At 52.6% G+C, this 27,370-nt stretch overlaps 1 protein-coding gene across 9 annotated transcripts in view; it reads right to left on the bottom strand.

Moving 5' to 3' along the window:
- Positions 1 to 252: 252 nt before the first annotated feature.
- The window catches only part of KATNIP (katanin interacting protein), a 233,399-nt gene continuing 206,281 nt past the window's right edge, over positions 253 to 27,370 (bottom strand). For all 9 annotated transcript variants that reach the window (XM_015125838.3, XM_015125837.3, XM_077985648.1 and 6 more), the window contains 11 exons: positions 26,688 to 26,766; positions 19,012 to 19,189; positions 14,146 to 14,311; positions 10,610 to 10,767; positions 8,989 to 9,053; positions 7,420 to 7,530; positions 5,542 to 5,681; positions 3,587 to 3,688; positions 2,851 to 3,011; positions 2,652 to 2,740; positions 253 to 2,045 (listed from right to left, as the gene is read on the bottom strand). In XM_015125838.3, the coding sequence (XP_014981324.3) occupies positions 1,990 to 2,045; positions 2,652 to 2,740; positions 2,851 to 3,011; positions 3,587 to 3,688; positions 5,542 to 5,681; positions 7,420 to 7,530; positions 8,989 to 9,053; positions 10,610 to 10,767; positions 14,146 to 14,311; positions 19,012 to 19,189; positions 26,688 to 26,766 (1,305 nt within the window). In that variant the 3' untranslated portion in view covers positions 253 to 1,989. The remainder of the gene's footprint in view (positions 2,046 to 2,651; positions 2,741 to 2,850; positions 3,012 to 3,586; positions 3,689 to 5,541; positions 5,682 to 7,419; positions 7,531 to 8,988; positions 9,054 to 10,609; positions 10,768 to 14,145; positions 14,312 to 19,011; positions 19,190 to 26,687; positions 26,767 to 27,370) is intronic.

The following is a 27,370-nucleotide window of genomic DNA, read 5'->3' as shown; positions in this document are numbered from 1 at the left end:
CTGTAAAGTGAGGATAACAACAGTGCCCACCGCAAAGGGTTGTGTTATGTGGATTAAAGAAGTTACAGCATGTAATAACCAGTCTGTATGGATGGGCTACTATTGCCTGTTGCTATGGCATGACAATCTCATTGCGCAGTCAGGGTGCGATCACGACCCCATCTGCAGCTCGGTGAGGCCTTCTCTGTGTCACTCAGCTCCTGGAGGCAGCACGGACTCCCTGTCTGACCCCAAATCCGGTGACTCGGATTATATTCTCAATAACATCTTTTATTAATTTTGCAAGAGGAAAAAAATAGAAATTTATTTTAGAGTTAACGCCTGTACAGCCTTTTTTCCCCTCCTAAATTGCACAGTACATACGATTATTATAAACATCAGCTGAGGTTCTGGGACTGAGCTTGAGTCGTGTTAGTGCCATCTCCCTGACAAATCCGACCTGTGCCCACATCTCAGTGGGGAAGGAGCAGCCGGGGCTCCCTTTAATGCGGTGGCACCGGTTTGGGTACAATAGCTGGATTGATCAGCCCCTGACTCCCCCGGCGGGAGGTGCTCGTCACATCTGGGAGCTGAGCAGAGGTGCCGGGGGCTTGGAAGCTGGAGAAATGATGGATCTTTCTCCGGGAGAAACAATTCTTATCTTCCCATCAGCCCCGCACGCCAGATGAAAAGCGCATTTGCATAGCTGCTCGAGCCCAGGCTGCTAAGCTCATGAAGTATTTGCCGGGGCTCTCGGTTGCATAGGAACGTACCTCGAGTACAGTACTGCGGCGGGCTGGGCTGGGCGCCAGAAAAACAACGGATTAATATTTGGAATGAGAAATTACCCACCACTGGGAAACCAATTAGGTCCCTGATCCGAGCTTGTTACATTGATGGAAATAGATGCGTTCTGGGCTTCACTCGGCTGGGGGTGCAAGGCACATTTCCAACTCGCTGGGAAGTGGCTGAAGAGGGAGACGGGGTGGGGGCCCGGGAAAGGAGCACCTCACTGCCTGCCTCCAAGGGCACAGGGGCATAGACAGAAAGCAGCCGCGTCAGTGAGCACAGCCTCCATCAGACCAGGAGGGTCATGTGGCAGAGAGTGCAGGGAGGGCCTGCTCAAGGGTGGCAGGAGATGGGGAGAGTGTCCTCGGCATCCCCCAACACCTGCACCCAGAGGGCATTGCGGTGGGTTCTTCTGGCCCTCTGGGGTCTGGAGCTGCCAGCCTGCTGGCCGCCCGCCCACCCTTCCTGGCCTGGCAGCAGCACAGAGAGGATGCCCTGGCCTGCCAGAGCAGGCCCAGCTCTTGCCAGGGTGGATGGCGGGTGGCCCAGCTGACTTCCTTCCCTCTGCAGGATGCACAGCCTTGGCCAGTCCCTTATCAGGCCCAATGAGAGGAGAGAGGCCCCTATACTGGGATGAGAGAGGGTCTTGTGGACCCATGTAACCAGGAAACGACCCCAACCTCTCAGCCAGCTCCACCAGTCCCAAAATGAGACAGGGATGTGCAGGAGAATGGGGGTGTTGGCCGCTGAAGCTCAGGTTTCTGAAGGCAGAGTCTCCCTGGGCGGCCCTGCCTGCTAGAGTTGTGGGATGGGGTCTTGTCTCCCACTGTCCTGCTCAGCCATTCTCTGGGCCCTCTGAGGCTGGATTGGGAGGCCTCCCCACCCTGTCATTGTCCTGCTCCGAGTCAGGGTCAGCCCAGGCCCAAGTGGTCATGGGCCCTGCTTTGCTGGGTCTCACAGCAGAGGCATGAAAGCAGGTGTCCCGGGCTCCCTGCAGCCAATCTGGAACTACAGGGGATTGCCGTGCCCTGCAGCCACAGCCATCTGTCACTCCAGCAGGATCCAGGGCTGTCCTCCCGAGTCCCCTCTCCCCAGCGGGCTCCCCTCAACACTGTGGTTCGCTTCCAGCTCCTGGGACTGAGGGTGAGGGACACGGGTGCTAAGTGGGGCTGGTGACAGAGCCCAGTGCAGTGGGAGAACCAGCTCTCCCTTCTTCACCCATCAGCAGCGCCGTCGTCTCATCTCCTTCTCGCTGATGCAGGTTTTGGGACGTAAGGCTGTCATGGCAGGGCACAGAGGGACTGGAGTTACTAAGTCTCAAACCCTGAAGGGGTCCCCCCACACTCCCCAGTGAAATCCAGCAGCCTGGATTATTGCCATTCAAGGCCCTTGGAAAAGTCCCTGCTCTTGGGGTGCCTGGCATGCTGGCCCCTTCCCTCTGCCTGGAGCAGGCTTTGCCATAACACCCCTCTCAGTGTTTGCCCAGGCTGCCTGGCACACTCCTCACATCCTTTAGGATCCAGCTCAAACATCACGTCTTCCAGGAAGCCCTCGCCTTGGGCATCTCTACTGGCTTCCCACGGCCCAGTGCAAACCCCTTTAACATGGTGCTCTGCCCCTGACTGCTTCCCCACTCTGTGCCCATGACACTTGGATTCAGGAAGCTCCACTTGTTACAGGTGCCTGCAAGAAGCCGGAAGCATGTTGCTCCCCTGGTTCCGACCCTTTTGGTCCCTCCCCAGGCCTTTGGGCAGGCTCCTGGGCAGAGGAGAGGGGTCTAGGGGCAGGCAGGGGTGCGGGCGGGGGTGCAAGGCCACCAGTTCCTTCTGTACTCAGACCGAGCTCCCAAGGCGTGATGCTCTGGGCAGAGAGACGCCACTGACCTGGGTCAACAACGCTCTGCTTCCGTTTCGCGTTGGTCATGATTTGGTTTTCATTCATCATCTGGACATCCTGATCCTCGGCCTGATTACTGCGGGGAGGAAGGAAACACAAGATTCGATCAGGCTCCTGGCCGTGTGTCCCAGCCATCCATCCTCGTTAGGGCTGGTGGGGAGGCCATGGGGCCGGCTGGGGCCATACCTGATAGTGGTATGTTTTTCCTGGTGGCGGATGTCCCTGTCCTCGGTGAAGAGGATGGTGTGGTAGGGCACAGTGGGCTCACACGTGGGCAGGATGCCCCCCACCAGGTGGCTCACCATGGCCAGGATCCCGTTGTACACGAGCAGGTCATCCACCAGGAGCTGCAGGGACATGAGGCGGAGCTCATGGGCGCCCCTCCTCCCTCCCACGTTGACCTTGGGCAAAGCGCATTACTGCTCTGAGCCTTTCTCCTTGGGAAGACGGGGCTGCCAGGAACAAGTGCCTGCTATGTGCTGTGCCTGCCTTGTGATTTCAGATCTTCACAGCCGTTGGGAAAGACAGGAGCCATCAGCCCACATTGCAGATGAGGAAATTGAGGCCTGAGGAGCTTTAATACCATTAGCACAAGCAGCAGAGCTGGAAGGAAACTCAGGTCTCTGGTCTCCAGGGTCCCTGTTCTCCCCATCCCAGGGTCACTGCCCCAAACCAGTGGGATTCTAGAGAAAAAGATGAAAGAGAATCCACTTTCTATTTGTTCAGGGTGACACTGAAATCACTGCCAGGAGGTTCTGAATTCATGGTTGGGTGGTAAATTTGCCTGCATCTGAGGACCAGGCATTTGTGTTGAGGGTTGCAACAGAGAGAAGTAAATCAAACTGCGACAAATGATAATTGCCGGCGGCCTAATTACCAACGAACATAATTATCTCAAAAAACTCAGCTAATAAGTACTTACGCCAAACTCCTTCACCCCTCGATGGGGTGTTTTCGCATAATTCCACAGTTTGATCATTGACACGGTGGTAGGCAGATCGAAAATCACATAAACCCGGTTCACCTGTCAGAGAGCAGAACTAATTAAAACAGGCATGTTTGGAAACAGAGGCACTTGGCTGGGCTGGGGGCGCCAGGCGTGGGCTGGGGGTGAGCAGTGGTGCCCAAGGCAGCGCCTGCCACGTGGGCCAGCCTGGAGTTCCGCCCCCTTTCATCTCCTCGAAGCCCATCTTGAGTCAGGTCACGTGTGGCTGCGTTTGCAACAAACCGCTGAGCTGGCTCTTGGAGGGCCTGTGTGCTTGGGCCTGGCGGGGCCCTCATTTAAATGCCAGTGGATAATTGGGAACATCCTTGGCCATCCCCTATGTCCCCTCAGGTCAGGCCCAGAAATAGTGTAGAGCCCCGTGAGCTAAAGGGACAGTCTCCAGCTCGGGTTGAGCACCAGCCATGGTGATCAGCTTCTGACCCTGTCTGTCCTTTCCCCAAACCATCGCTGAGAAGCAATGCCAAGGTGCTGCTGGGCAATGTCCAGTGCGTGTCTGTGAACCTCTGCTGGGGGAGTAAGGAGGGCTGTCTAGATCGGGGCAGAATCCAGTGGGGAAAGTGGGACGGGGCAGCCTCGAACAGCCCTCCCTCTCCCCACCCCCAACCAAGGCTCTCAGATATTAGCGGGGGGACCCTCCCTTGCAAGATAGAATCAAGAAATAAGCATTCCACACTGGCTACAGGCTGCAGGCTCAGTCCCGCCCCGGGCCCCGGTCCCCAGCCTGTGACCATCCTCAGAATGTCCCAAGAGGGAGTGGGGCTGCTCGGGGAGGGCCAGCCTCCTGGCTGGACCATGGAAACAAATAAAGGTCAGGGCGAGGGTCCTCAAAGTCAGTTGCCTGTGAGGCTCAAGCAGATACAGATGTTGGAGTCCAGCCTCGAGAGCAACAGCTGAAGTTGCCTCACCCCAAAGGGCCTTCCAGTGCTAGACAATGGAAAATACACACTGGCCGCCAGTGGGTGGCCCGGCTCTCAGGGAGGACAGAGCTGTGTTGCCCCCTCTCCAATGGGGCAGGGGAAGCTGATGGACGCTCAATAGGGGGGGTCTAATTTTAGGGTGGCCTTTGGAAAACTTCCATCATAGAATTGCTGACGCTGTACCTTCCTGCGTTTTGAGAGAAAAAGGTGCCCCCGATCCCCCATTCAGTCCCATGGCATGGACAAGGGACACATCCCTGGTCATATGGCTGTCAAGAACCCGCTGTGCATCCCTACCAGGCATCTGGCCCCGGGCTGAGAGGCTGGAGGGGGGCTGACCACCCCGTCCATGCCCTGTGGCTTCTCCCCTTCCTCTCCACCACAACCAACCACATCAGCTCACCATGAGGCCTCAGAGCTAAAAGCTAAGCAGGACTCAGTGCAAGGTTTGAGATCTGGGAAACTGAGTCAGTTGGCCGGAAAAGCTGACCAGGCCAATTTGGGGCCAGAAGGAGGGCAGGGCGGCCGTGTTGGGGTCATCTACCCGGTGATGTAGGAAGAGGCAGAAACTGTGAGCGTGCAGAGAGCTGGGTGGGGAGGAAGAGGGCACAGCGGCTGCAAAGCCAGGCAGAGCAGAGAACCAGAGAGGGCTGCCTGCAGGGACCAAGGAAGACCAAGCCCTCAGGCAGCTGTGCTGGGGTTCCTGGCTTCAGATTCCCATGGGGCCCCTTTCACCCCTGGTGTCCCCTTATAAAAGAGACAGAATTGCTGGCCTGGAAGAGCTGGCCCCATCAGGCAAGGTAGCAAAGACCTAAACCTTTCTGACAGCTCCCAAGCATCTTGGCTTGAGATTAACTTGACCTGGAAGAAAGATGCGTCACTGAGACCAGGGAAAGAAAGTCCCCCTGGCCGCCTGAGGGCCAGGAGTTACGGTGGCCGCTGCTGGGAACCCACCAGGCCCGGCAGGATGGGAGCCAGCCACATGTGCCGGCCATCACTGGTGTCGTTCACTTGGTCGATGAGCTTGTCCGGGGTGCGGACGTCCCCACCTACGCCCTCCAGGGAGTTCACGCTGTCAGGGAAGGCCGCAATATCTGAGGAGGCGTCTAAGTTGCCATAACCCAAATCTGTGTGTTCGGGGGCTGCCAGCTGCCCTCAGGCTGACAGCGTGGCTCGAGGGACTCTGGGGCTGGCAGGGCTGATGCTCTGGGCAGCCGCAGCAGTGACAGCTGAACTGGACATGTGCTGGGGAAATGGGGAGTGCCAGGCCCAAGGGGAGCAGGTGTGTGTGGAGAGGTGGACAGTTTCAAGTAGAGAGAGAAGGAAACCACCTAGAAGGCTGAAAAAGAGGCCTTGCAGGGAGCGGCTGGAGCTGGGGACGTAAAACGCTGCTGCTGCTTGGGAGGGTGGAGGGCAAGCTCTGCGGAGGTTTTCTTTTGGAAGGGAATGGGGTGGTGGCTGGATTCTGCCCTGGCATGTAAGGATCATGCCGAGCCTCTCTTCCTGGCCAGTGTGGAAGGACCCGGGGCAGCTGGACCCAGCTAATATGATCTGCAGAACCCAGCTTCTAGCTCTGCCTCTGCCATTATGACCTATGAGAGCTTGGGCAAGTCACATGTCAACCCTGGACCTGTGTTCCCATCTGTAAAATGGCTATAAAAACCTCCAGCTCCCAGAATGGATGTGAGGATCTCAGAGTGCACCAGATGAGAGCCCTTTGGTAAAATCAATGAAACTTTATAGCTTCGAGAAGTCACTAATAATGATTTTAAAAAATCAACAATGATTCATCCCAGCTGAGGAGGGTGGTGGCACCCGGGGAAGGCAGAAAGGGATCCGACTGGAAGCCAGGGACCCCAAACAGATGCAAGGCAGGCTTTAGGGTTCGACCTGCCCTGGTATTTCCCTAACTGTGGTGGGCCAGCGATCACAGATTCAAGATCCGAGGGGGCCAGGCAGGTTACATAAAAGAGGCAGGATAGCTTAGTGCTTGGCCAAGAGCCAGTATCTGGACACAGACTCACTGGCTGTGTGACATTAGGCAAGTTACTCAACCTCTCTGTGTCTCAGGCTCCTCATCTGTAAAATGGGGATAACAGCAGCAATCACCTCACAAGATTCTTGTGAGGGCAGATGAGGTAGCACAGAGTGAGCCCTCAGTAAATATTAGCAGCATGTTTCAGGGCCTGGTAGATAACAAGGGGAGGAGTGGGGGCTAAGGTAGACCAGAAGGATATGCTTGGGGAGAAATGGCAACAGGTAACCAGGTCCAGCTATTGTCACCATGCATAATCAAGGGCCTATGTTGCCAATTTCTCAAGGGAAAAATGGAGATCAGGGTTTTCATGTGAGACCTCCTGATTTCTAAAAATATTAGCAACTCATTTTAAAATGCACTGGGCTAACAGTTTGCAAATTCTGGTGTGGGCATACCATGGGCAGAGGGTTCCAAGCTTAAGAAATTCAGGACACACTGAGTTGAACACAGTGCAATAGGCTTCTCCCTGCAGACCTTGTCAGAGCCTTTGGAACTCCAAAACATCTGTGGTTCTCCGAGAAGAGGAGGCTATAGTTGGCAGCCTCTCTCAATTCATTGGACCACAGGTCTCTTTGGCTTGTGGATTTCCTGCTCCTGATGTCTTAGCAGGCAGGGCTGGGGGCTGCTCTCTGCTGCACATCCCTAAGGGTCAGCATCTGACTATAAGCAAAGCCCCCTGGGCTCTGGTTCCTAGAGGGCCATTTCCCTCTGCACGCGAGGCTTCTGCCCTGTTTTCGACCCCCCCATGCTCCCTTCAATCTGGGTGGAGCCCGCTCCTGTCCTAGAAAGGATACTGTTTTCCGACAAGGGGATTTTTTCTCCCCGCTCGTCATACAGCTCCAGGCCAGTGAGGCCGATGTAATACGGGTCGCCCCAGCTGGTGAGAAGCTGAAACTGGAAAATGACTGGGACACTTTATTAAGGAAAAGAAGGCTGAATTTTTTTTTTTTTTTCCAGAATATAGTAAAACAATGGCAAACTAAGAGAAATTATTTTGGGTTTATATTGATGAATGAGAGAAAAACATTTTTCTCTTATTGAGACTAGAGCCTATCAAAATATAGGTGGCATCACATTTTCTTAAAGTGCATGTGAGTGTGCGTGTGTGTGCGTGTGTATGCATGCATGTGAGCACATGTGCATGCATTAGGAATGCAAAGCCTTCCTCTAGGCCCCAGGAGACAGGACGGGAGGAGAGGGTGCTCTCCAGGGAGCAGGCGGGATGGGGAAACATCTGTGTTACAAACTCATTGTATGGTATTGAACGAAACGCTCCAGTTTCTCTGATTGTGAAATGATAAGAACAGAGTACCTGCTCCCTCCTCCGTCCCTTTCAAGTAGACAGGAGGCTAAGAAGGGGACACATAAACCTCACAGCACCAGGAACCATGGTCCGGCGCAGGGAGACCACCATTGCTGCTGAAGTCCCACGTGCAGAGCTGGGCATCAGGCCCTTTCCCAGTTCAGCCCAGTGCCCTGCTCACTCCCCGCATTCCCAGGAGCAGGCCGGGTGGGAGGCCTGAAAAGGGGCCGGGTGGCTCCCAGATGATGGCATAGCTGGAGACAGTGCTTCCAGAACTGGCCGGCTAGAGAGCGGGCCTTAGAGCCAGGCTGCCTGGGTTCACCTCCCCCAGGTCCTACCCCTTCTCACCTGTGTAGCCGTGGGCAAATTACTGAGCCTCTCTGTGCCTCAGTTTTCCTAGCTGTGAAATGGGGATGATAGTAGTACCAGAGTGCTGGGCTCTGCTGCCTGGGCTAAAGTACACCAGTGCAATCAGAGCTCACTGTAGCCTCGAACTCCTGGGCTCAAGGGTTCCTCCCACCTCAGCCTCCAAGTAGCTTGGACTATGGGCATGTGCCACCAGCTAATTTATTTTATTTTATTTTTTTAAGATATGGGGTTTTACTATGTTGCCCAGGCTAGTCTCAAACTCCTGGCCTCAAGCAATCCAACCTCCTTGGTCTCCTAAAGCTTTGGGATTACAGGTGTGAGCCATTGTGCCTGGATTGCCAAGCTATTTCTATCTTCACCTCCTCCCTGGCTGGTTCCAGGACACTCCCCTCCCCAGTCTAGCCGCTGGGGTCAGTGTCAGCTTCTCTAGCCCCTCCCAGCTGGAGTCCTGAGGCTGCCCCTCCAGCCTCAGCTGCCAGGAGTGGGATCTGGAACTAGCCTGGCTGCCCCAGTCCCAGCAGCTCCCAGTGGCCCTGAGGATGCAGGAGGTCTCCCATCCTCTGCCTTGGTTTCCCTGCATGGAGTTCCAGCTGCCTCAAATGTGGCCGCCTGAAACCCCGACTGGGCAGTTGCGGCCCAGGCACTGCCTCGGGGCCCAGAATGTGCTGGTGGGGCGGGAGGAGAAGGATACAGCCACAGGGCATCAGTGGCGCCTCGTAGTCCATGCTCGCACACTCCAGGCTCTTCATGTCCAGCCTGAAAAAGCATAAAACAGCACCATGAAGAAGCTCACGATGGCCCAGAATCACCAGAAATAACAGGCTTTGAAGAAACGTGGCAGTTTAGTGTTCCCTAGGACGCAGCAGGGAAAAGACAGATGAGGCCCCAGCTCGCGTGGAGTTCCCGCTCTAGATGACAGTCATTGCCAATGCCGGCAGGATGCTGTGCCAGGGAGGCACAGGGCTCAGGGCTTTCCCGAAATGGACTCTTTGATTCCTCAATACAACCCTAGGAGGTGGGTATTTTTAGATGCTTGGGATGTGGATGAGGAAACCGGAACACAGAGAAGTGAGGTCACTTGCTCAAGGCCATGCAGCTGGTAGTGGCAGAACCAGGATGGGACTCGAGGTTGTCTGGTACCACTGCCCCCTTTCTTAACCAACCCCCTCTATGTCTTTAAACACAAGGAGGGTCCACGCTGTGCTGAGAGCCAGGACAGGGTGACAGGGCAGAGGGCCTGGGTGGGGCAGGCTGCCTCAGGGAGTGCTCTGGGAAGGCCTCCAGGAGGAGGCAGCCTTGGGAAGTGTCAGAGTTGAGTCTTCCACGCAGAGGAGCAGCAGAGCAAAGGCCCGAGGTGGGAAGACACTGGGCTGCTGGTGTTTGCCCCAGAAAGCAGCCAGAGGGCTGGAGTCTGGGGCAGGATGGGGAGAGAGAAGCGAGAGGAGGCTGGAAGGCGGGCAGAGCCCTGACGGCTTTGGCTTCATGATCTTCAGCACCTGGCTCCACCAGCCAGGGCCTCAGTTCCCACATCTGTAAAATGGGCATCATACTGGCTAGGTCAAAGGGTGGCTGGAAAGATTTCCCAAAGGACACATCAAAGTGTTCACGCAGCCAGCCCTTGGGAAGGATTCTCTCCTCCACAGTCCTCCCCACGGGGCCTCTCTCCCTGGTCCACTGTCAGTGCCCTCCAGCCTGAGCCTGGTTCTCTTTCATTTCAAGGGCAATGTTACAATTAAGTGACTTCCCAGTGACCAGCCCAGCCAGCCAATCCCAAAACAGTGCAGGGAAACTCATTTTGTTTCTAGAGCTTGGCCTCTGGCGTTTGGACATCAGGGGGTTTAAATGAGTAAACTTAACGTGGCATTTACAAATCGTTATGAACTTAATGCGGCTGAGACTGGGGCCAAGAAATCCCAGTGAATCCATGAAATATTAAGCTCTATTTTTCTCCTTGAATCTTTCTAAATCAGGAACACAGAAACGGGAGAAGGAAGGCCCTTCCCCGACCTGGCCAGCAGGCATTTCTGGAACGGAGGCAGGCTGTAGCCTCTTTTCCCAGCAGGAAACGCAACGAAGCATTTAAAATCTTCAGCATTCCAGACTGTGAAAAACCCAAATGTCCCCAGACAAGGCAAGTCCATTCTACAGGCTTCCGGTGAGGCTTGGCTGAGCTTTAGAAAATGACTAAGTTGAAAAGCCATGCGTTTGATCACCGTTTCAAAACCCTTTCAGTATGTACATCAGAGCAACTTGCAAAGCAAGCGGGCCCAGGGGCCGGGAGGGGCTGTGCGTGGCGCCCACTTTCCCCTCACCTCCTGGCCGGCTGGGGCAGCAGCCGAGCCCGTAGGTAGTCCACGAAGAGGATTTCTTGAGCAAAATCAAAGTGGCAGTTTCCTGGCCCCTTCCGGATGAGAAAGCCCTCTGGTGGGGAGACGCACAGGCCGTCCAGGGAGACGTGGACAATCTTGGCCTGGCAAACAAAGGAAGTAACATGACTGAAGGGAGGCAGGCCATGTGGGGACAGGAGTGGTGCTGACATGACCAGAGCTGCCGGCAGCTGTGCCCACCATGGGGAGCCTTTCGCAGAGCCACCTGACCGGGCTCCATTTCCCGTACCAGGTGCTGCGCAGGCGCTGGGCGGGTAGCAGAGGGCAAGACAGGCGAGCCCCCTGCTGCAGTGGACACGTGCATACATTCTCTGGTCCACAGCTTTCAGGGGAGGCATGTGACTTGGCCAAGGCCCCGCCCACCTCACCAGCTGCAGCGGCCTGGGGCGGCAAGACATGGAGGTCAAGGGCACGGACTCAGGCGCTTCCATGTGCAACACTAGTAGCTGTGTATGTTACCTACCTTCCCTATGCCTCAGTTTCCTCATCTGTTAAATGGGCACAGTCATGAGTTAACCTATGTAAAGTGCCCTAAACAGTGCCTGGCACAAATTGTACACTTTGTGAATGTTAGGCTCTATTGCTCCTTTTTCAACCCCTGGCTCACACATCAATACCCCTCTGGGAGCTCTCCCTTAGGACAGGACAGACCTCTTCCCAATCTTTCTTCTCATGGCACTGAGCTCATCCTTTTTGGGCCTGAATGCCTAGCAGCATCCCCAGTGGCTTCTGGGTGTCTCTTACGGCAGAGGGTCTGGCTGGACCACCTCTCTGTCTGCCTCGGGGCCTGGAACACAGCAGGTGCCTTCTAAGAGCTTGCTGGATTCACTTGGATTTGAGCCAACATCTCTCCCTGTTCTAGCCAGAGTTCTCCAGCCAGACAACCAGGTTCTACTGGTCAATCTCAAAGTCCTAATGGCAGAGTCTGAGGCGGCCCAGCCACCACCTGTGCTATGGGCAGCGACGGGCGACAGCCAGCACCCCCTCCCTGATTTCAGATTTTGGAGCCTGATTCTCCTCCACACCTTAGCCCACCTTTGTGGTCAGCAAGATGGGTGCACCTGCTGATTCAACTGGTGGCTTTCCCCTAGGGAGAGGCAGAGGCGCTCCTCCTACAGAAAGGAAGGGAGGAAGGGTCCCTGGCCTGGCTCTCACATGCCCCTGGGGTCCCTCGTTCCTTCAGCATTTTGGGAGCCTCTCTATGTCAGTTACTCACAGGATAAGTAAACCTGAAGGGTGGTGCTACCTGGCTTCAGGCGTGGCTGTCACTCAAACCTGGTCCCTGTCCTCAGTCTCTCCATCTGCTTTCCTCGAGGGGGATTCCTACCTGGGTCCCCCGAGCTGAACTTGAGACATGGCCGGGCCCATCAGCATGACTCCTGGAGTTTTGCTGGCTTGCCTGGAAAGGGGAGCCCTCTTTTGCTGGGCTTGGAGATAGCAGGATATAAGCCTGGTGCTGCTGGAGTGTGTCCCGGACAGAGTCACCCAAGAGTGGATCCAGTGATGGCAAAGCAGAGGCCCAGGAAACCCCTGTCCATCCTCCAGGGCCAACACCTCCTCCAGGAAGCATCCCTGACTTCCTTGGGCAGAGGTGGCCACCTGTCATCTGCGCATTCCCTTGGAGGTGACCTCTATCACCATCTCCATCTAATGGCGAAGGAAGCTAAAGTTCACAGGGGCTAAGCGATTTGCCCGAGGGCCACTGAAGGGATTTGAAGCCCCAACTCCAGGAGTCCAAGGCCCTGGCTTCCAACCACATGCCAGGGACCGCTGGTGCTCGGGAAGGCCCTTGGGGCGTGGGATCTGAGTCACAGCATCCCTTTCACTGCAGTGGGGGTCTCCCATCTCAGGCTATGTGCCCATTCCCCGCCTCCACCTCATCCCACCGTAGCCCTTGTCTGGCTGGTGGGGCCCAGACCCGTGAGATGGGAACTCAGCCCAATATCTCCAGATGGTGAATTCAGGTCACAGAAGCTCTACCAGACAGACTGTGATTTGCTCAAGGGAATTTTAAGGCCCAAAGGCACAACTTGAGGCAACTTCTGCCTCAAAAGGCTGTTTTTTAGTGTTGATATATCTGACTTCTTCAATGTGTCAAACTAGGGGAGCGCTCACAGAGACACAGGGTGGCGTTGGGAGGGTCCGTGACTGGCCTGCTCAGAGGAGCAGGCTGGCTCAGCTCCTGTCACACGGGGAAGGCCAGGGGCTGCCGATCCTGCTGTAAGATGTGACAATTCTTTTTTTCATGTTTCTTTCTTTGAGATGGTATCTTGCTCTGTCACCCAGGCTAGAGTGCAATGGTGAGGTCATAGCTTATTGCAGCCTCGACCTGGGCTCAAGAGATCCTCCTGCTTTAGCCTCCTAAATGGCTAGGACCAGAGGTGTGTGCCACCAAGCCTGCCTAATTTTTTGGTAGAGATGGGGGTCTCTCTGTGTTGCCCAGGCTGGTCTCGAACTCCTGGGCTCAAGCCACCCTCCCGCTTCAGCCTCCCAAAGTACTGGGATTACAGGCGTGAGCCTCTACACCTGGTCTGTGATACGATTCCTAAGGCCCTAGAATAAATTCTGTGGTGGGTACATGGTGGGGAGCCCAGCTCTGGGGATTACATGAGGCTGAATCCTGGCTTTGTCAACTGTTACCTGGCAACGGTGATGCCAATCTGCCGTGGCAGGTGTTATTCCCTCTTCATTTTATAGATGAGGAGACAAGCCCAGGGAAGGCAGGTCATGTGTCAAAGGTTATGCAGCTGGTAGGGTCCAAGCTAAGACTCAGACTCAGGCCCTCCAGCTGAATTGCTACCTTTCGGTGGCCTCATCATCACTCTTACGTGACTGGAGGGCACCCATTCAGTCATCTGAGGCCAGAAGCCCGAGAAAAGGGCTCTTCCAAGGCTCTCTTCTTCAATCCCACCAAGACTGACTGCTGCTTCTCACTCAGCAAAACATCACATGGAAATCACAGTGTGGGCTCCAGGTCTGGCCAGCCAAGGTGGAGACTCCAGCTGTGTGGCCTTGGATAGGTGAGTGAACCTTCCTGGACCTCAGTTTCAGACCCTGAGAAATGGGGGTAATCGCACCTGCCTCCCATTGGCTGGGATGAGAATCCAGTGAAATGATGAATGCCCATGAAGCCCTTAGCAGAGGCCCGGCCACCTGGGCACTCAATGGACTTGAGGGCCGAAACTGACCATGGCAAGCTGAGGGCTGGACCTGCCTAGGGCCCCCCAGCACCAGGAGAAACAGCGCTGTGCAGTTCCCTGGAAATGCCCTGAGCTCTTTAGCCTGCATTTGCCATTTGCAGAAGGAAACAGCAGTGCTCTCCCTCCCTGGACATAACGCCCCCAGCTCCGTTTGGAAAGTTCTGGAGGATTTATGCTCCTCTCCGGCTGCCACGCCAGCCATTCATCAAGGTGCTGCTTCCCTGACGCTGGACTGAGCGCGGCCGCTGCTCCCCGGCTTACCCCGCGATAGGTGTCCTCGGGAGATTTATTGTAGTTCCAGAAGCGCAGGCCTGCGATGCTTTCGGCCCTGTCAAGGCGGATCGTGACCACGTGATCCAGCCCCGGCGAGAAGGGGATCAGCCACATATGCTCATCCTCCATGGTGATGTTGGTGCCATCAATTAACCTGCAGCAACGGGGAAGGAGCGGCAGGGGGGCGGTTCAGTGGGCACATGGGGCATCACAATGGGGCCCCCACACCCTCAGCCCCCAGTGCGTGTGTCCTCACTGCCTGGCACTAGCCTGGCTGTGTCAGGCTCGTTAAGGGGAGGTGTGACTGATGAGAACAACAGTCAGAAGTTGTCTCTCATCTACGAAATGAGACATTTTTGAAAAGGAAAAAAAAATAGGTTATGCTGTTAAAGGTGCAGAAAAGCAATCATCAGGGTTTTCTTAAAAAAGGGAAAATGTGTCATTTTTCAGAATCCTTTAGCCCAGTGATCCCATTTCTGGGATTTTTTTCCCCAGAAGGAAAATATATTCATCATATAGGAAAGGCTATCTGAACTAAGATGCTCATCACAGTGTTATTTATACTAGCTTAAAAAAGGATAACAACCTAAAAGATCTCAAAATCGGGAAATGGTTAAGGAAATTTCACAGGGGTTAAGGTGCCATTGTGAGGACACTGCAGTCACATGGAGGAGGCAGGACACTGATTTTAAAGCTGAGAAATGAGGACAAGGACCAGGAGAGAATGTTCAAAAGTGAAAAACATAACTGGGTCAGAGGGTATGGAAGTGAGTATTTTTCTCAAGTTTCCAAACTTTCTGTAAATTTGCTGTGTTGGCCTTACAGCATAGTTAGAAAGAAGTGTAGCCCTCCTTCCCACGCTGGGGGAGAGAGGTACAAAAGCACCATGTGAGCTCTGCAGCTCTTGGCTTGGAACAAGTAGAAGGAGGGGCAGGTGACTGTGGGAGCTGCTCTGGCCGGACCATGCTCTGTGACCGCATGGCCTGGATATCCCAGGGAAGCCTCTAACCTGTAGGAAGGAGCCCCTCATGCTCCCTCATGCTCTTCCCAGCTGGCACTCTGAGCTTGTCACCTCAGCCCTATAGCATTCCTGTCCTGGTCAGTTTCTGGTTCCCTTGCTTGGGACATCTACTCATCCTCAAGTTGGCCTGTGTTTTTCCCAAGGACAATCGTGCCTCTCACTTCCCCGGCCTGCCCAGCATGCCTCAGCTCAGGCCTCAGGCCCTCGTCCTCATGGCTCTGGCCCATGTGTCTGGCACTGCCATTCAGAAGCCTGGTTCTGGAAAAAAGGGCCCAGCTGGTGGCCTCTTGAGCAACCTCCCTCTCCCTCTCATTTTCCAGAACCTTCCCCACTCCACACCCTGGATTCCTGGTAACTCGCAGCTGCTGTACTGGGAGAAACTTGGCCTGCTGCCACATTTCCTAGATTTGAAAAAACTTTTTGTTTCCTTTTACATTTTAAAGTTGTGAATTTGGAAAAAAAAAAAAATCTCATAATCGAAGTGTTTACCCAAGGAGGTAATGTTTCTTTGTTCTCTAAAAGGCTGGTATTAAATTGATGGATGGTGTGTCTGACAATTGCTGGCATCTTAAAACTGAAGAAATTCAGCAATTCCTGGAATGTTTGTGGAACTAAGCTGACTGAGGATGACCACTAGAGAACCTTCTATTTCCTTCCAAAGGCAATTATCTTTCTGTCCTAGAAATGGAGCTGCTCCACAGCAAACCTGCCCAATTCTGAGAGCAGAGAGAACTGCTGGAGGATTTGTAGCTGCCAGTGAAAGGAAGACTCTATAGACACTCTCAAGAACATCTAAATTAATTCCTAGCTCTATCCATAACAAAGCCTAGAAACAGCAACCGGCCGAGTAGCACTGAGCATCCCTAGTGGCCAGATTATGGTCTCTAAATACCATTTCCCACTAAAAGGAACCAGGGCTTCTTGGAGAAATGGCTGATTCCAGGTCTGGGACAAGAAATATACCAGATGAACCTGAAGCATCTGTCACATCAGAAGGCAAGAAAGGTGACTGCTTTAAAAGGACTCAGGACTTCCCAGCATCCATGAGGGAACAATTTAAACATCAATCAGGATAAAAACTGCAAAGTACTGACTCTTCAAATGCAGTACTGTATGTTTAAAATCCATGAGTTTATATTAATCCCTGAAAAGAAACAAGTTTTAGATGATGCTAGAGAAACAGTCATTTGGAAAGCCAAAAAGAAAATGAGGGGAGAGAATCGAGCACTTAGGCTGCCTTTCCCATCTGAATTGCACCACAGAGTAGCCAAATAATTGAGGGAAATTCTCTCTTTATCACAGTTATTTCAGCAAATAAATTTTTAAAAGAATAGCAGGCGTAAAATACCACCATTTTGCAACCCCTAATGAATTAAGCGACTTCGCCAGCATGACTAGCTTCCAATATCACAAAGAGCCTGACAACCAGACATTCTATTATATATGTCCCCAGGGCCACACACTGACATCTATGTGGCTGTCTTGCCCTAGTGGTCAAACCTCAATCTGATCAGGCCTCTAGATCTAATTAACAATGTACTAGAAATACAGGGGAGCGAGGAGCTGACTAAACAATACCACAGAGATGCAGCCAGTAAAATTCAGGTCCACCTGGTTTCTTCAACAGATAATTTTTCAAGAAGAAAAATGGAAAAAAGGGAAAGAGAACCTAGAGAGGCTTAAGAGACATAGTAACCAATCACAACACATAGACCTTAGCTGGATCTCAAATTAAATGAGCAAACTGTTAAAAAAGGGTGGGTGGGGGGACTATGAATCTGTGAGATATCTGGTAATTTAAGAAATTGTTGTTATTTTTTTCTTCTTTTTCTTTTCTTTTTTTTTTTTTTGTTGAGACAGGGTCCCACTGTGTTGCCCAGGCTGGAATGCAGTGGCATAATCATGACTCACTGCAGCCTTGAACTCCTGGGCTCCAGCGAGCCTCCCACCTCAGCCTCTGAGTAGCTGGTACTATAAGCACAGGCCACAATGCCTGGCTTTTTTTTTTTTTTTTTTTTGTAAAGACACAATCTCACTATGTTGCCAAGGCTGGTCTTGAATTCCTGGGCTCAAGCAATCCTTCTACCTCAGCCTCCCAAGTAGCTGGGACTACAGGCACATGCCACAGTGCCTGGCTAGTTTTTTTTTTTTTTTGTAGAGATACCGTGTCACTATATTGCCCAGGCTGGTCTTGAATTTCTCGACCCAAGTGATCCTCCTGCCTCAGCCTCCCAAGTAGCTGGGACTACAGACATGTACCACAATGTCTGGCTAATTTTTTTTTTTTCTTTTCTAGAGATATAATCTCACTATGTTGCCCAGGCTGGTCTTGAATTCCTGGGCTCAGGTGATCCTTCTGCCTTTGCCTCCCAAAGTGCTGGGATTACGGGCATGAGCCAACGCCCACAGGCAACTTTTTCAAGAATAACAGTGGTACCAGGATTATGTTTTCTCTTAAATCCCTTATTGTTTAGAGGTATACACTGAAATACCTAAAGAGGAAATGCTATCAGGCCTGGGATTTGCCAACAGATAATTCGGCAGGAGGGTGGTGAGTGGGTGGGAAGGATCCACAAGCTGCACTGTGCGTTGATCACTTTTCCAGCTGACTGGGAGCCAGGTCTCCAGGCTCCAAGCCTAAATACTTGCCAGGTATGCGGTTGTGGTCAGAGGGGCCCATGAGCAGTTAATGGTAGCAGTGAGTGAGGCCACGGTTCAGGGCCACCTTATAGAAAAGCAGGGAGAAGCCTGCCACCGACTCTGCATGGGCTCAGCACCAGGCCAAGGGATGTGGCTGCAATGTGACATGCCATGGGAATGACTGTCCCCATTCTACTGATAATAAGGAAAGCAAGGCAGGGGAGACAGTATAATTTAGTGGTTAAGTGAGTGGATGGCGGGTATCCCACAGGCCTGCGTTCCAATCATGACTCTGCCACTGCACTAGTCTGGGTGGCCTCTGCGTATTTGTCTCTGCATCAGTATAGTAGGGCTCATAATGGTCCCTTCCTCAAAGGGCTGTTTGAGGCTTCAGTGAATGAATATCTGTTACCTGCTTCACATAGCCCAGTGCCTGGCATTTAATAACTGCTTAAAAAACTGGCAGTTACGTGATCAGTTATTACTATAACCACTGCTGTTATTACTGGAGAGGTTAAGAAAGTTACCTAATAGTTGGCATGGGGCAGAGGCAGGATTTGAACTCCCATCCCTCTGACTCCCCTAGTTCACACCTCCAAGCAGCGACCAGGCCCTCAGGCTGTGCAGAGCAGGGTAGCCGAGTGCTGGTCTGTGGGTTGCAGGTCCATGCGGATCGATGCTGTATCTGAGGCTTCCCCGCTTACTGACTTGACCCAAGCTTGGCTTATGAAATCTGACAAGTGCAGGGGAAAGTGCAGCCACCACTGCCTGTGGAGGCTTCCTGAGCCATCACCTCCAACCTCAAGGAGGGGAGAGGGAGCTTTCAGCCCCCGGCAGGCCTGGGTCATTCATGTGTAAACTCCGAACCGTCCACTGCAAAGGTTTACAGACAGCTACTGTGTGTGAGATGCTCTGCTAAGCACGGAGAAGAAAACGCAGACCACGGCTGTGTCTGGAAGCATGGGAACCTGCTTTCAAATCCCGCCTGATGCTTCCAGCTGTGTGGCCCTGGAGAATCACCTCCCACCTCACTTTCCTGAGCCTCAGTTTCCCTTGACCACATGACCTCACAGGGTGGCTGGGGGAGGGACATATGCGATTCTATTTGATGTCTGAATCTGAGGTCTCAGAGGCAGAACAGTTTCCCCAAAACCCTGTGGGCATGAAAATAAAGCTTCTGATAAGACACTTACTTGTCCAGGGTCCGGGAGTCGTCAGAGTACTCGGGGAGCTCATTTAAGTCTCTGGGGGAGGCGGAGATTTGGTGCAGGTGGATGGGCAGCGCCTGGCCATCCTTGCCCACCACTTCCAGGCCAGTGAGCCCCAGGTAGTGCAAGTCTCCCCAGGAGGCAGTGAAATTCAGCTGAAGGCCTGCAACAGGAAGAGAAGTGGTCCATCAGCACCAGAGGCTCCGGAGGAGGCATCTAAAATGAAGACGGGGAGAGGAATGCTATTCGGCCTCTATAGTCTAGCAACTTCAACCCAGACCCAGAGTGCCTTGTGGATGGGCTCTGTGCCTTTCCTCTAGGTGGCCTTGGGCCCAGGCCACTGTCAGTGCTCAGCAAACAATGGTAGGCTGCATGGATGAGAGTTAAACATGCACACAGCCCTGGGTCCTTCCTCTGCCTTCCAGATTGTGCTGTCCTACCCCACACTGAACGTCCATGGTGGCTTCCCATGCTTTCTGGCCAACAACACATTCCCCATCAGACTTCTATCTACTTCTCTGGCCTCCCTGTGCACCAGGGACCCTGGGCCCCACCCAGACTGTCTTCAGTCTCTCGTATTTATATTCCTCTCTCTCCAACCACAGCATGTGCTGTCACCCCTCTATAGAATTCACATGGTCTGGTTGACCTGTGCTCACCCTTTAGATCCCAGCTCCCTTCCTCAGAGAAGCCCTCCTGACTTCTTTGACCAGGTCAAACCTCCACTGATAACCTGCCATGCCATGGTACACTTCCCTTTCCAAGCCCTGGTCACCGCTGTAATCTCGTGATCATTTGGTAAATATCCACTTGCCCCACCGGATGCCTAACTCCTTGAGGGAGAAACCCCGTCTGTTTCTCTAAACCATTGTGAACCGAGCCTGGCACAGTGCCTGGCACACAGTAGGAGCTCAGTACAGATGGAATGATTAAACCAGCAACTACACGGAGACTTACATCAGTAAGCCCCGGCGCTGGAAACTGACATTTTATGCAAATTGGTTGCTATCACAAGGATTCCCATGGGCTCAGAGTAAAGGAAGTGACCTAGGGTGATACTGCCATCCTTTTGCCTCTGCTCCCACCCTCTCTCGATCAGAGACCCTTTAGAAGTGACCTTCTGTGGCCCTGGGGCAAAACAGCCCAGGTGTCATTCATTTGCCCAGGAAGCTCAAATGGAATGAATCTCTTGATCAAGCCCTGTCAGATAATTGGCTGGAATGTCTCTTTCCTTAACGGTCTCTCATTAGAGCAAGACCAAGCACAATAAACCCTTCTGCCCTTAGAGAATTTGCCGCTTATTTTAGCACCCTTTTGGGTAGCTAAGTATAAGACTCTCACTCTTTGCAGCATTCACAGAATGCCAGCACCACAGAGCGCGCAGAAGGAAGCGGGGTGTCATCTGGCACCAGCCCCTTGCAGCTCAAATGAGGAACTGGAAGCCCAGAGAGGTGAAAGGACTTCTCTGTGGCCATGAAGAGGGGCTGGGTCACCTGACCTCCCTGGAGCTTGGTTTTCTCTCCCATGCCCCGTCATCTCCCAACATACTTTTTGTAACTTAGCCCTCAGATCTTTTCCTTCCTTCGTGGTGCCAAGGTAGCTCTGAGCATCTCCAGGCAGACGAAACAAACATGTGGGCAGCACGGCACTGTGCACATGCGCTTCTTGCTGCATCGGTCATGTGCAAAGTGGCTACAGACTCCTCCCACCCCATGTCTCTGTCGTTGCAATGTGATTTTGCCCCTTATCCTATCCAAAGTTGTAGTCTATTTCTCAGCTCCTAACTCTGGGTCATGTGATTTTCTTTGACCAATGGGACAGAAGCCCACGTGATGCAAGCAGAGCCTATAAAGCACTCAGGGCTTGAGACTGCCGTGTGAGGTAGCCCAGCTGACCCAGTTGCCTCTCTGGCCAGCAGCCTCCCCACTGCCAGACCAGTGGTGAAGATGTCCTAGGTCATTCTGCTGCTGGTCCACCTGCCTGTTGATCAGGAGCTTGAGCAGGCCCAGTAGAGGCCAACCAAGCCGGCTCACCCAGAGCTGCCCAGCCAAGCCACCGAATTACGAGTCAATCATGAATATAATTCATGGTAGTTGTGTTAAGCCAGTGGATTTCGGATTGGCTTGTTTGGCAGCAAAAGCTAGCTGACACACTCCTTCTCAGCATGGGTCAGTGTTCCAATGTCATTTCCTGAGAAGTCTTCCCTAATAACCAGAGCTCAAACAGCTCCGCTCACCCCATCACTCTCTACATCCTTACCCTGCTCGCCTTGTTGTTTATAGCACTGAATGCTTCCTGACAATTGAGTCTACATTGATTTGCTTATTGTCTTCATCAGTCTCCCCCACTAAAATGGAAGCTCCCTGAGACCAGGACTCTGCTGGTTTTGTTCACTGCTGTATCCCCAGAGCCCAGAACAGTGCTTAGTAGATGTTCAATTAATATTTTTAGTAAAAATTTTAAACACATGACTAATTAAAAAGTAGGGGTTCGGCCGAGCGTGGTGGCTCAAGCCTGTAATCCCAGCACTTTGGGAGGCCGAGATGGGCGGATCACGAGGTCAGGAGATCGAGACCATCCTGGCTAACACGGTGAAACTCTGTCTCTAAAAAAAAATACAAAAAACTAGTCGGGCGTGGTGGCGGGTGCCTGTAGTCCCAGCTACTTGGGAGGCTGAGGCGGGAGAATGGCATAAACGTGGGAGGCGGAGCTTGCAGTGAGCTGAGATCTGGCCACTGCACTCCAGCCTGGGCGACAGAGCGAAACTCCATCTCAAAAAAAAAAAAAAAAAAAAAGTAGGGGTTCAGTAGATATCTGCAAGTAAATGAGACAAATGAAAATTGTTGGGTTTTACCAAATTCACAGTCAATGGTAAACGAATATTTATTGATCATCTACTGTGTACCAAAACCTATTTTTGGCATCAGAGCTACAGGAATGAACAAAGAGCACAATCTCTGAACTCAAGAAGCTTGCATTCTAGCAAAGACTGTCAATAAACATAATGAATAAAGAAAGACTACAGTTCCCAAGAGTGATGAATACTATGAAAAAAAAAAATAGCAACAGGATAGGGAGTGACTGAATACGAGCAGAGGTGGTCAGGGAGGGCCTCCCTGAGGAGGTGACTTTTGAGCTGAGACCAGGGTGCTGAGAAGGAACCTACCACACTTTCGCATTTCTGGAAGAAGAATATTCCAGGCTGAGAGGAGAACAAATTTGACCCATAGGTGGAACCAAGTGGCCAAGGGAGAGAGTAGAAGAAAGTGAAATCAGACAGGTAGGCAGGGGCTAGATCATATCAAGAAGTTTGGATTTTCCTTTCTTTGCAATGGGAAGCTACTGGTAGGTTCTATGTTGAAGCAGGGGACCAGCATGATCTGATCTGCATCTTAGAAAGCTCCCTTCAGTTGGATTTTATAGGGAGACCAGGAAGGAAGCTGTTGCAGTTAAGGATGGCTTGAACAAGGCTGGTGACAATGAATATAGGGTTGAAGGGGACAGATACAGGATCTGTTTCAGAGATAGCACTACCAGGATTCTCAATGGTCTGGATACAGAAGGAAGGGGAAAAAAAGTTTTGACCCAGGTGACAGAGGGGCTGTGGGCACCACTCCTGAGATGGAAGGGCCACAGGTGGAGGAGGATGTGGATTTGGACGACGGAAATCAGCGTGAGGGAGAAATGCCACCTCCCTTTGTGACAACAAAGAGATGCCGGCCCAGACTCTCCCAAGCCTGCAATCTCTTTGTTTGCCTGGCAAGCTGCACTGCGATTCCATCTAATTTGGGGCTGTTCTGAAAGTGATTACTCTCCTTTTCGAGCTAATATCCAACATGCCGTATTCATTTTCCTCTGGTGTATCAATTAGTATTTATACAAATGGAAATTAATTTTGTTATTTCTCCCCCATGTTTCAGCCCTCTCAGCTCCTTTCTTATTCATCACTGCTGATATTTGTAAAACTTCCAAAATTAGTGTCATCTGCAAATTAGCAAGTCATATATCCCCTTTCAAAACATTAATAGGATTGGCCGTATTTACCAACCCCAACACATTCCCCCAGGGTCAGTTTATTAAAGGTCTCTCTGCTCTGCTCTTGCACGGAGTGGTGAAGTGGATTGAGGATTTTGAATACAGCGAGGAAAAAGCTAAAGGTTCACAGAGAAGAGATTCAGAAATCACAGGCCTCGAAACAGACGCAGAGGGTGCTTGGTTGAGAGGCTCTTCTGCCTTCCTACTGAGAAGAGAAGAGAAATTACACTTGCCTTGCAGTAAAAAGGTCTTTGAGCTCTACTCCAGGGCCAGATTCCCAAAGGCACTGAAATAACATCTCTGTGAAAGGTCAGGAGCCGGGTCAGCAGGAAACACATCAACAGATAGCATCTTTGGGGAAATCATCAGATGAAGGGGACAGTGGCTGCTTCTGCCTGGCCAGCATTCCCGCTTTCCTTCTGGTGACCACACTCTGACCTGCTCTGGAGAACCACCCTGTGCTCAGTCCACACTGTTTGGGTGGCTGACCCCTTTCTCTGGGCTCCAGGCCTGGCCAATCTGTGTTTTCTATCTCCCACCTCCTGCCCTACCCACCATGGTGAGTCACAGTGGCTGATTTAAGGATGGACATACGAATTAGCCGGGCACGGTGGCACACCTACAGTCCCAGCCGCTCGGGAGGCTGAGGCGGGAGGATCTCTTGAGCCCAGGAGTCTGAGGCTGAAGCGAGCTGTGTTTGCACTACTGCACTCTAGCCTGGGCCACGGAGTGAGACCCTGTCTCAAAACAATAACAACAAGCAAACAAATACACAAAAAAGAGAATGGGCACATGACTCAAGCTAGGCCCAGAGATCTAATTCTGGGATAGTTGATGGAACTACTGGGATTCAGGAAAACAGAAGTTCTCTTTCATCTGGGACTGCTGGGTAGAAAGGAGGCATAAACGGGAGCTTCCAGGACTTTCCACATGGATGGTGCTGAACGGGAGAACGGCAAGAGACGAAAAGAAGGCAGGGAGAGGGAGGCAGACACCATGTCTTGAGACACCATGTCTTGAGACACCATGTCTTGATGCCATCATTTCTGTAACTGAACGCAGCTGTGTGGAAACTGGCGACCCCTAACTTCTAGTTGCATAAGCCAATAAGTTCCCTTTTTTGCTGAACTCAGCTTGAAATAAATTTCCATTATTCATCCCCTGCCAAAAAAAAAAAAAAAAAATCCTGACCAACTTAAGGGAGAACCAAATTGAATAAAAAACGATGGCTGTCTTTTGGGACCTCACAGCTTCGTGGAGGACACTGACTCTTGCAGAGACTTCTGATGTGAGGTGGTCTCCCAGTGAGAACCCTAAGGCAATCTGCTAGCGTGGTGAGGATGTGGGCTTTGGATTCAAACACCTTTGCTTCCACTCCCAGCTTCCGTACTGGCCGTGTGACCTTAGGTAGGTGACTCCATCTCTCTGAGCCTCAGCTGCCTGATCTCATGGAAAACAGAGCCAGGAGTGTTACAGCGAGATAAGGCAGAGAAAGCCCAGCACAGTGCCTGTCTGGGAGATGAAACCAAGCCTTAAACCAGGCTCTTGCCTAATGTTAGGCTGGCCTTTAAAACTGCTGCTATTCGAAAGTAATTGAGAGAGTGCCCTGGAATGTAAGGGGCTATGAGAATTCCAAATAAGGCAACTTCCTCTAAGGCATCTTCTAAGAGATCATTGGTTATTTTGGAGTGGGTGAGGGAGAGATGAATTTTCACAGGGGATGACAGGGAAGACTCCTGGGGAGGAGACGCGGTTGCACAAGGGCCGTAAGGGAGGGGATGTGGAGCTCACTTAGGGCACTGCTCAGGCCCCACCTCCCACCCCCGGGAACAGAAGGACTTAGTCTTCTGGTGGTGGGAAGTGCTGACGGCTGGCAGCTCACCACTGAGGCCCTTGACTTGTGACTGCCCTTGGCTGAAGAGAGTCTCCTTGCAAAAAGCCATGCCCAGCTGGGCACGGTGGCTCATGCTTGTAATCCCAGCACTTTGGGAGGCCAAGGTGAGTGGATCACCTGAGGTCAGGAGTTCGAGACCAGCCTGACCAACATGGTGAAACCCTGTCTCTATTAAAATTACAAAAATTAGCCAGGCATGGTGGTGGGCACCTGTGATCTCAGCTACTCGGGAGGCTGAGGCAGGAGATCTCTTGAACCTGGGAGGCGGAGGTTGCAGTGAGCTTAGATCACACCACTGCACTCCAGTCTGAGCGACAGAGCAAGACTGTGTCAAAATAAATAAATACATATTAAAAAGTAAAATAAAAAGCCATGCCCCTCCCCAGGGGCAGCCCATTGCCAGTGCCATGTTGATACAGACAGACAAAGACATGGCCCCTGACTCAATTCAGGATGACCCCAAAGGGCCATCCCAGGTTCCGAGCTCCCTGTGGAGCAGGCTGAGGCCTTGAAGTGGCTGCACCGCAGACCAGCTTCTCCCTCTGCCCAGTGCTGCCTCCCACCTTTCCCTGACAAGAGCACACCCCAGTAAATTCCATCTCAAGGTCTGCATCTAGGGAACTCAGTCAGCGACAGGCGGTCTTCAGAAGACGAGATGGAGCGGGAAGGCATCCTAGGCGGAAGGTGTGGCTTGCACAGGCGCCTACAGGTGGACTCCAGAGATGGCATGGGGAGGTACCGGAGGGGCTGACACTGGGATTCGGAGAGGCTCCAGCTTCATTTTGGAGATGAGGATGGGGAGCTGGGGAGGGGAGCCTGAAAGTGTCACATCTTTTGTTCTTAAAGTAGAAGCAGGTCACATTCACAGGGGGCAGGAGAGAGAGGAAGTGAGGCTGCCAGGAACCTGGTTACCAGGGTGCAGGAGGGAGGAGATCACAATCGGCAGTGACCTTGGGCTTGAAGATTTCCCAGGACGGGGAGGGGCTGGCATGGACGCGCATGGATGAAGAGAGGAACTGGCTGGAAGGATCAATGGAAATAGAAGGGTGATGAACAGGCCCAGCAGAGAACCCCTGGGATTTGCTCAGAAGTCACAAACTGGCAGCTGGCTGGCCAGATACACAATAAGTGTTTTATTTGGCTCATGTGATATTTTAAAACATGAGGAAATTCATTACCCACATTTGAGAATCTGGAGACTTCGCGTAAGACTCTAGATTTCCGACTTCTCCTGAGAAGTCAGAAGACCTGGTACCCTGGGCCCGTGCACCTGCCCCCACCCCCGGGGCAGAGTGGATGCAGGTTTTCTCTGCCTGTGCATCTGCTCTTTGGTGGAGTTGGAAGAGAGAGCTTGGGGCACCGTACCAACAGATGCCTTGGGTCTCTTCGGGCTCTTATGTCCTCTTGTTCTACACTTTCTGGGTGCCAACTACTGCTTCCTGGGTCAGGGCCACAGCTAACACATAGGGTGTCTGCATGCATAATGCAAAAATGCCCCTCAGTGAGGGCAAAATGAGAAGAGATCCCCTCCTCTGGAGTGAGACGGCCCTGCTAGAGCCAGGGAGCTAAGCACAGGCTGGTTTCAGCCTCCACTTGCCCCATAGCCTGGTGTCTCTGTGCAGTGTGCAACCCACCCGACTGTACAGGGAAACCCTGTCCCAAGTAACCACAACTCCCCCTGACCGCGGAAGGTCCTCCTTCCACCCGACACTGCTCCAGGAGAGGTACTCACAGATTCCGTGGTAGATGCCTGGCTCTGGCGTGGTGACTTGGGTGACATGGGGACTGGATGGGAGCTCTAGCTCTGGGACCTGCACATGCGTTGGAGAAGCAGAGGAAAAGGGGGTGGTTTTAGTGATGCCCACACAGCTAGCTGGCTGTTTCTGCAGACACCACTGCCCACCCTGTGCCCAGGTAAGTCCCTGTGTGTCTTCCTGGATTTTTCTGCCTTTGTGGAAGCTATGGGACCAGGGATATGGGCAGACCCTGACTCTCTGGGGTCTGCATCCTTCTCAGCAGCTTTCACTGGCCAGGGAGGAGCCTGATGCTAAGAGCTAAGGTGTTTAGATTTCCTCCAAAAGGGAAGGACCCAATAAATGCTTATGTGGTGAGCTAGAGGAAGAAAGAAAGGAAGGAAGGAAGGAAAGGAGGAGGAAGGCAAGAAGAGAAGGAAGGGAGACAGGAAGAAAGGAAGGGAGAGATGAAGAAAGGAAGGAAGGAGGAAAGGAAGGAGGGAGGAAGGAAAAGAAGGAAGGAGGGAGGGAGGGAAGGAGGAAGGGAGGGAAGGAAGGAGGGAGGGAGGGAGGGAAGGAGGGAGGGAGGGAGGGAAGGAAGGAGGGAGGGAGGGAGGGAAGGAGGGAGGGAGGGAAGGAGGGAGGGAGGGAGGGAAGGAAGGAGGGAGGGAGGGAAGGAGGG

Source organism: Macaca mulatta, chromosome 20, assembly GCF_049350105.2.
Source record: "Macaca mulatta isolate MMU2019108-1 chromosome 20, T2T-MMU8v2.0, whole genome shotgun sequence".
NCBI classification, from domain to species: domain Eukaryota; kingdom Metazoa; phylum Chordata; class Mammalia; order Primates; family Cercopithecidae; genus Macaca; species Macaca mulatta.
The sequence above is the reverse complement of the archived record's forward strand: the minus strand, read 5'-3'. Positions and strand labels throughout refer to the sequence as shown.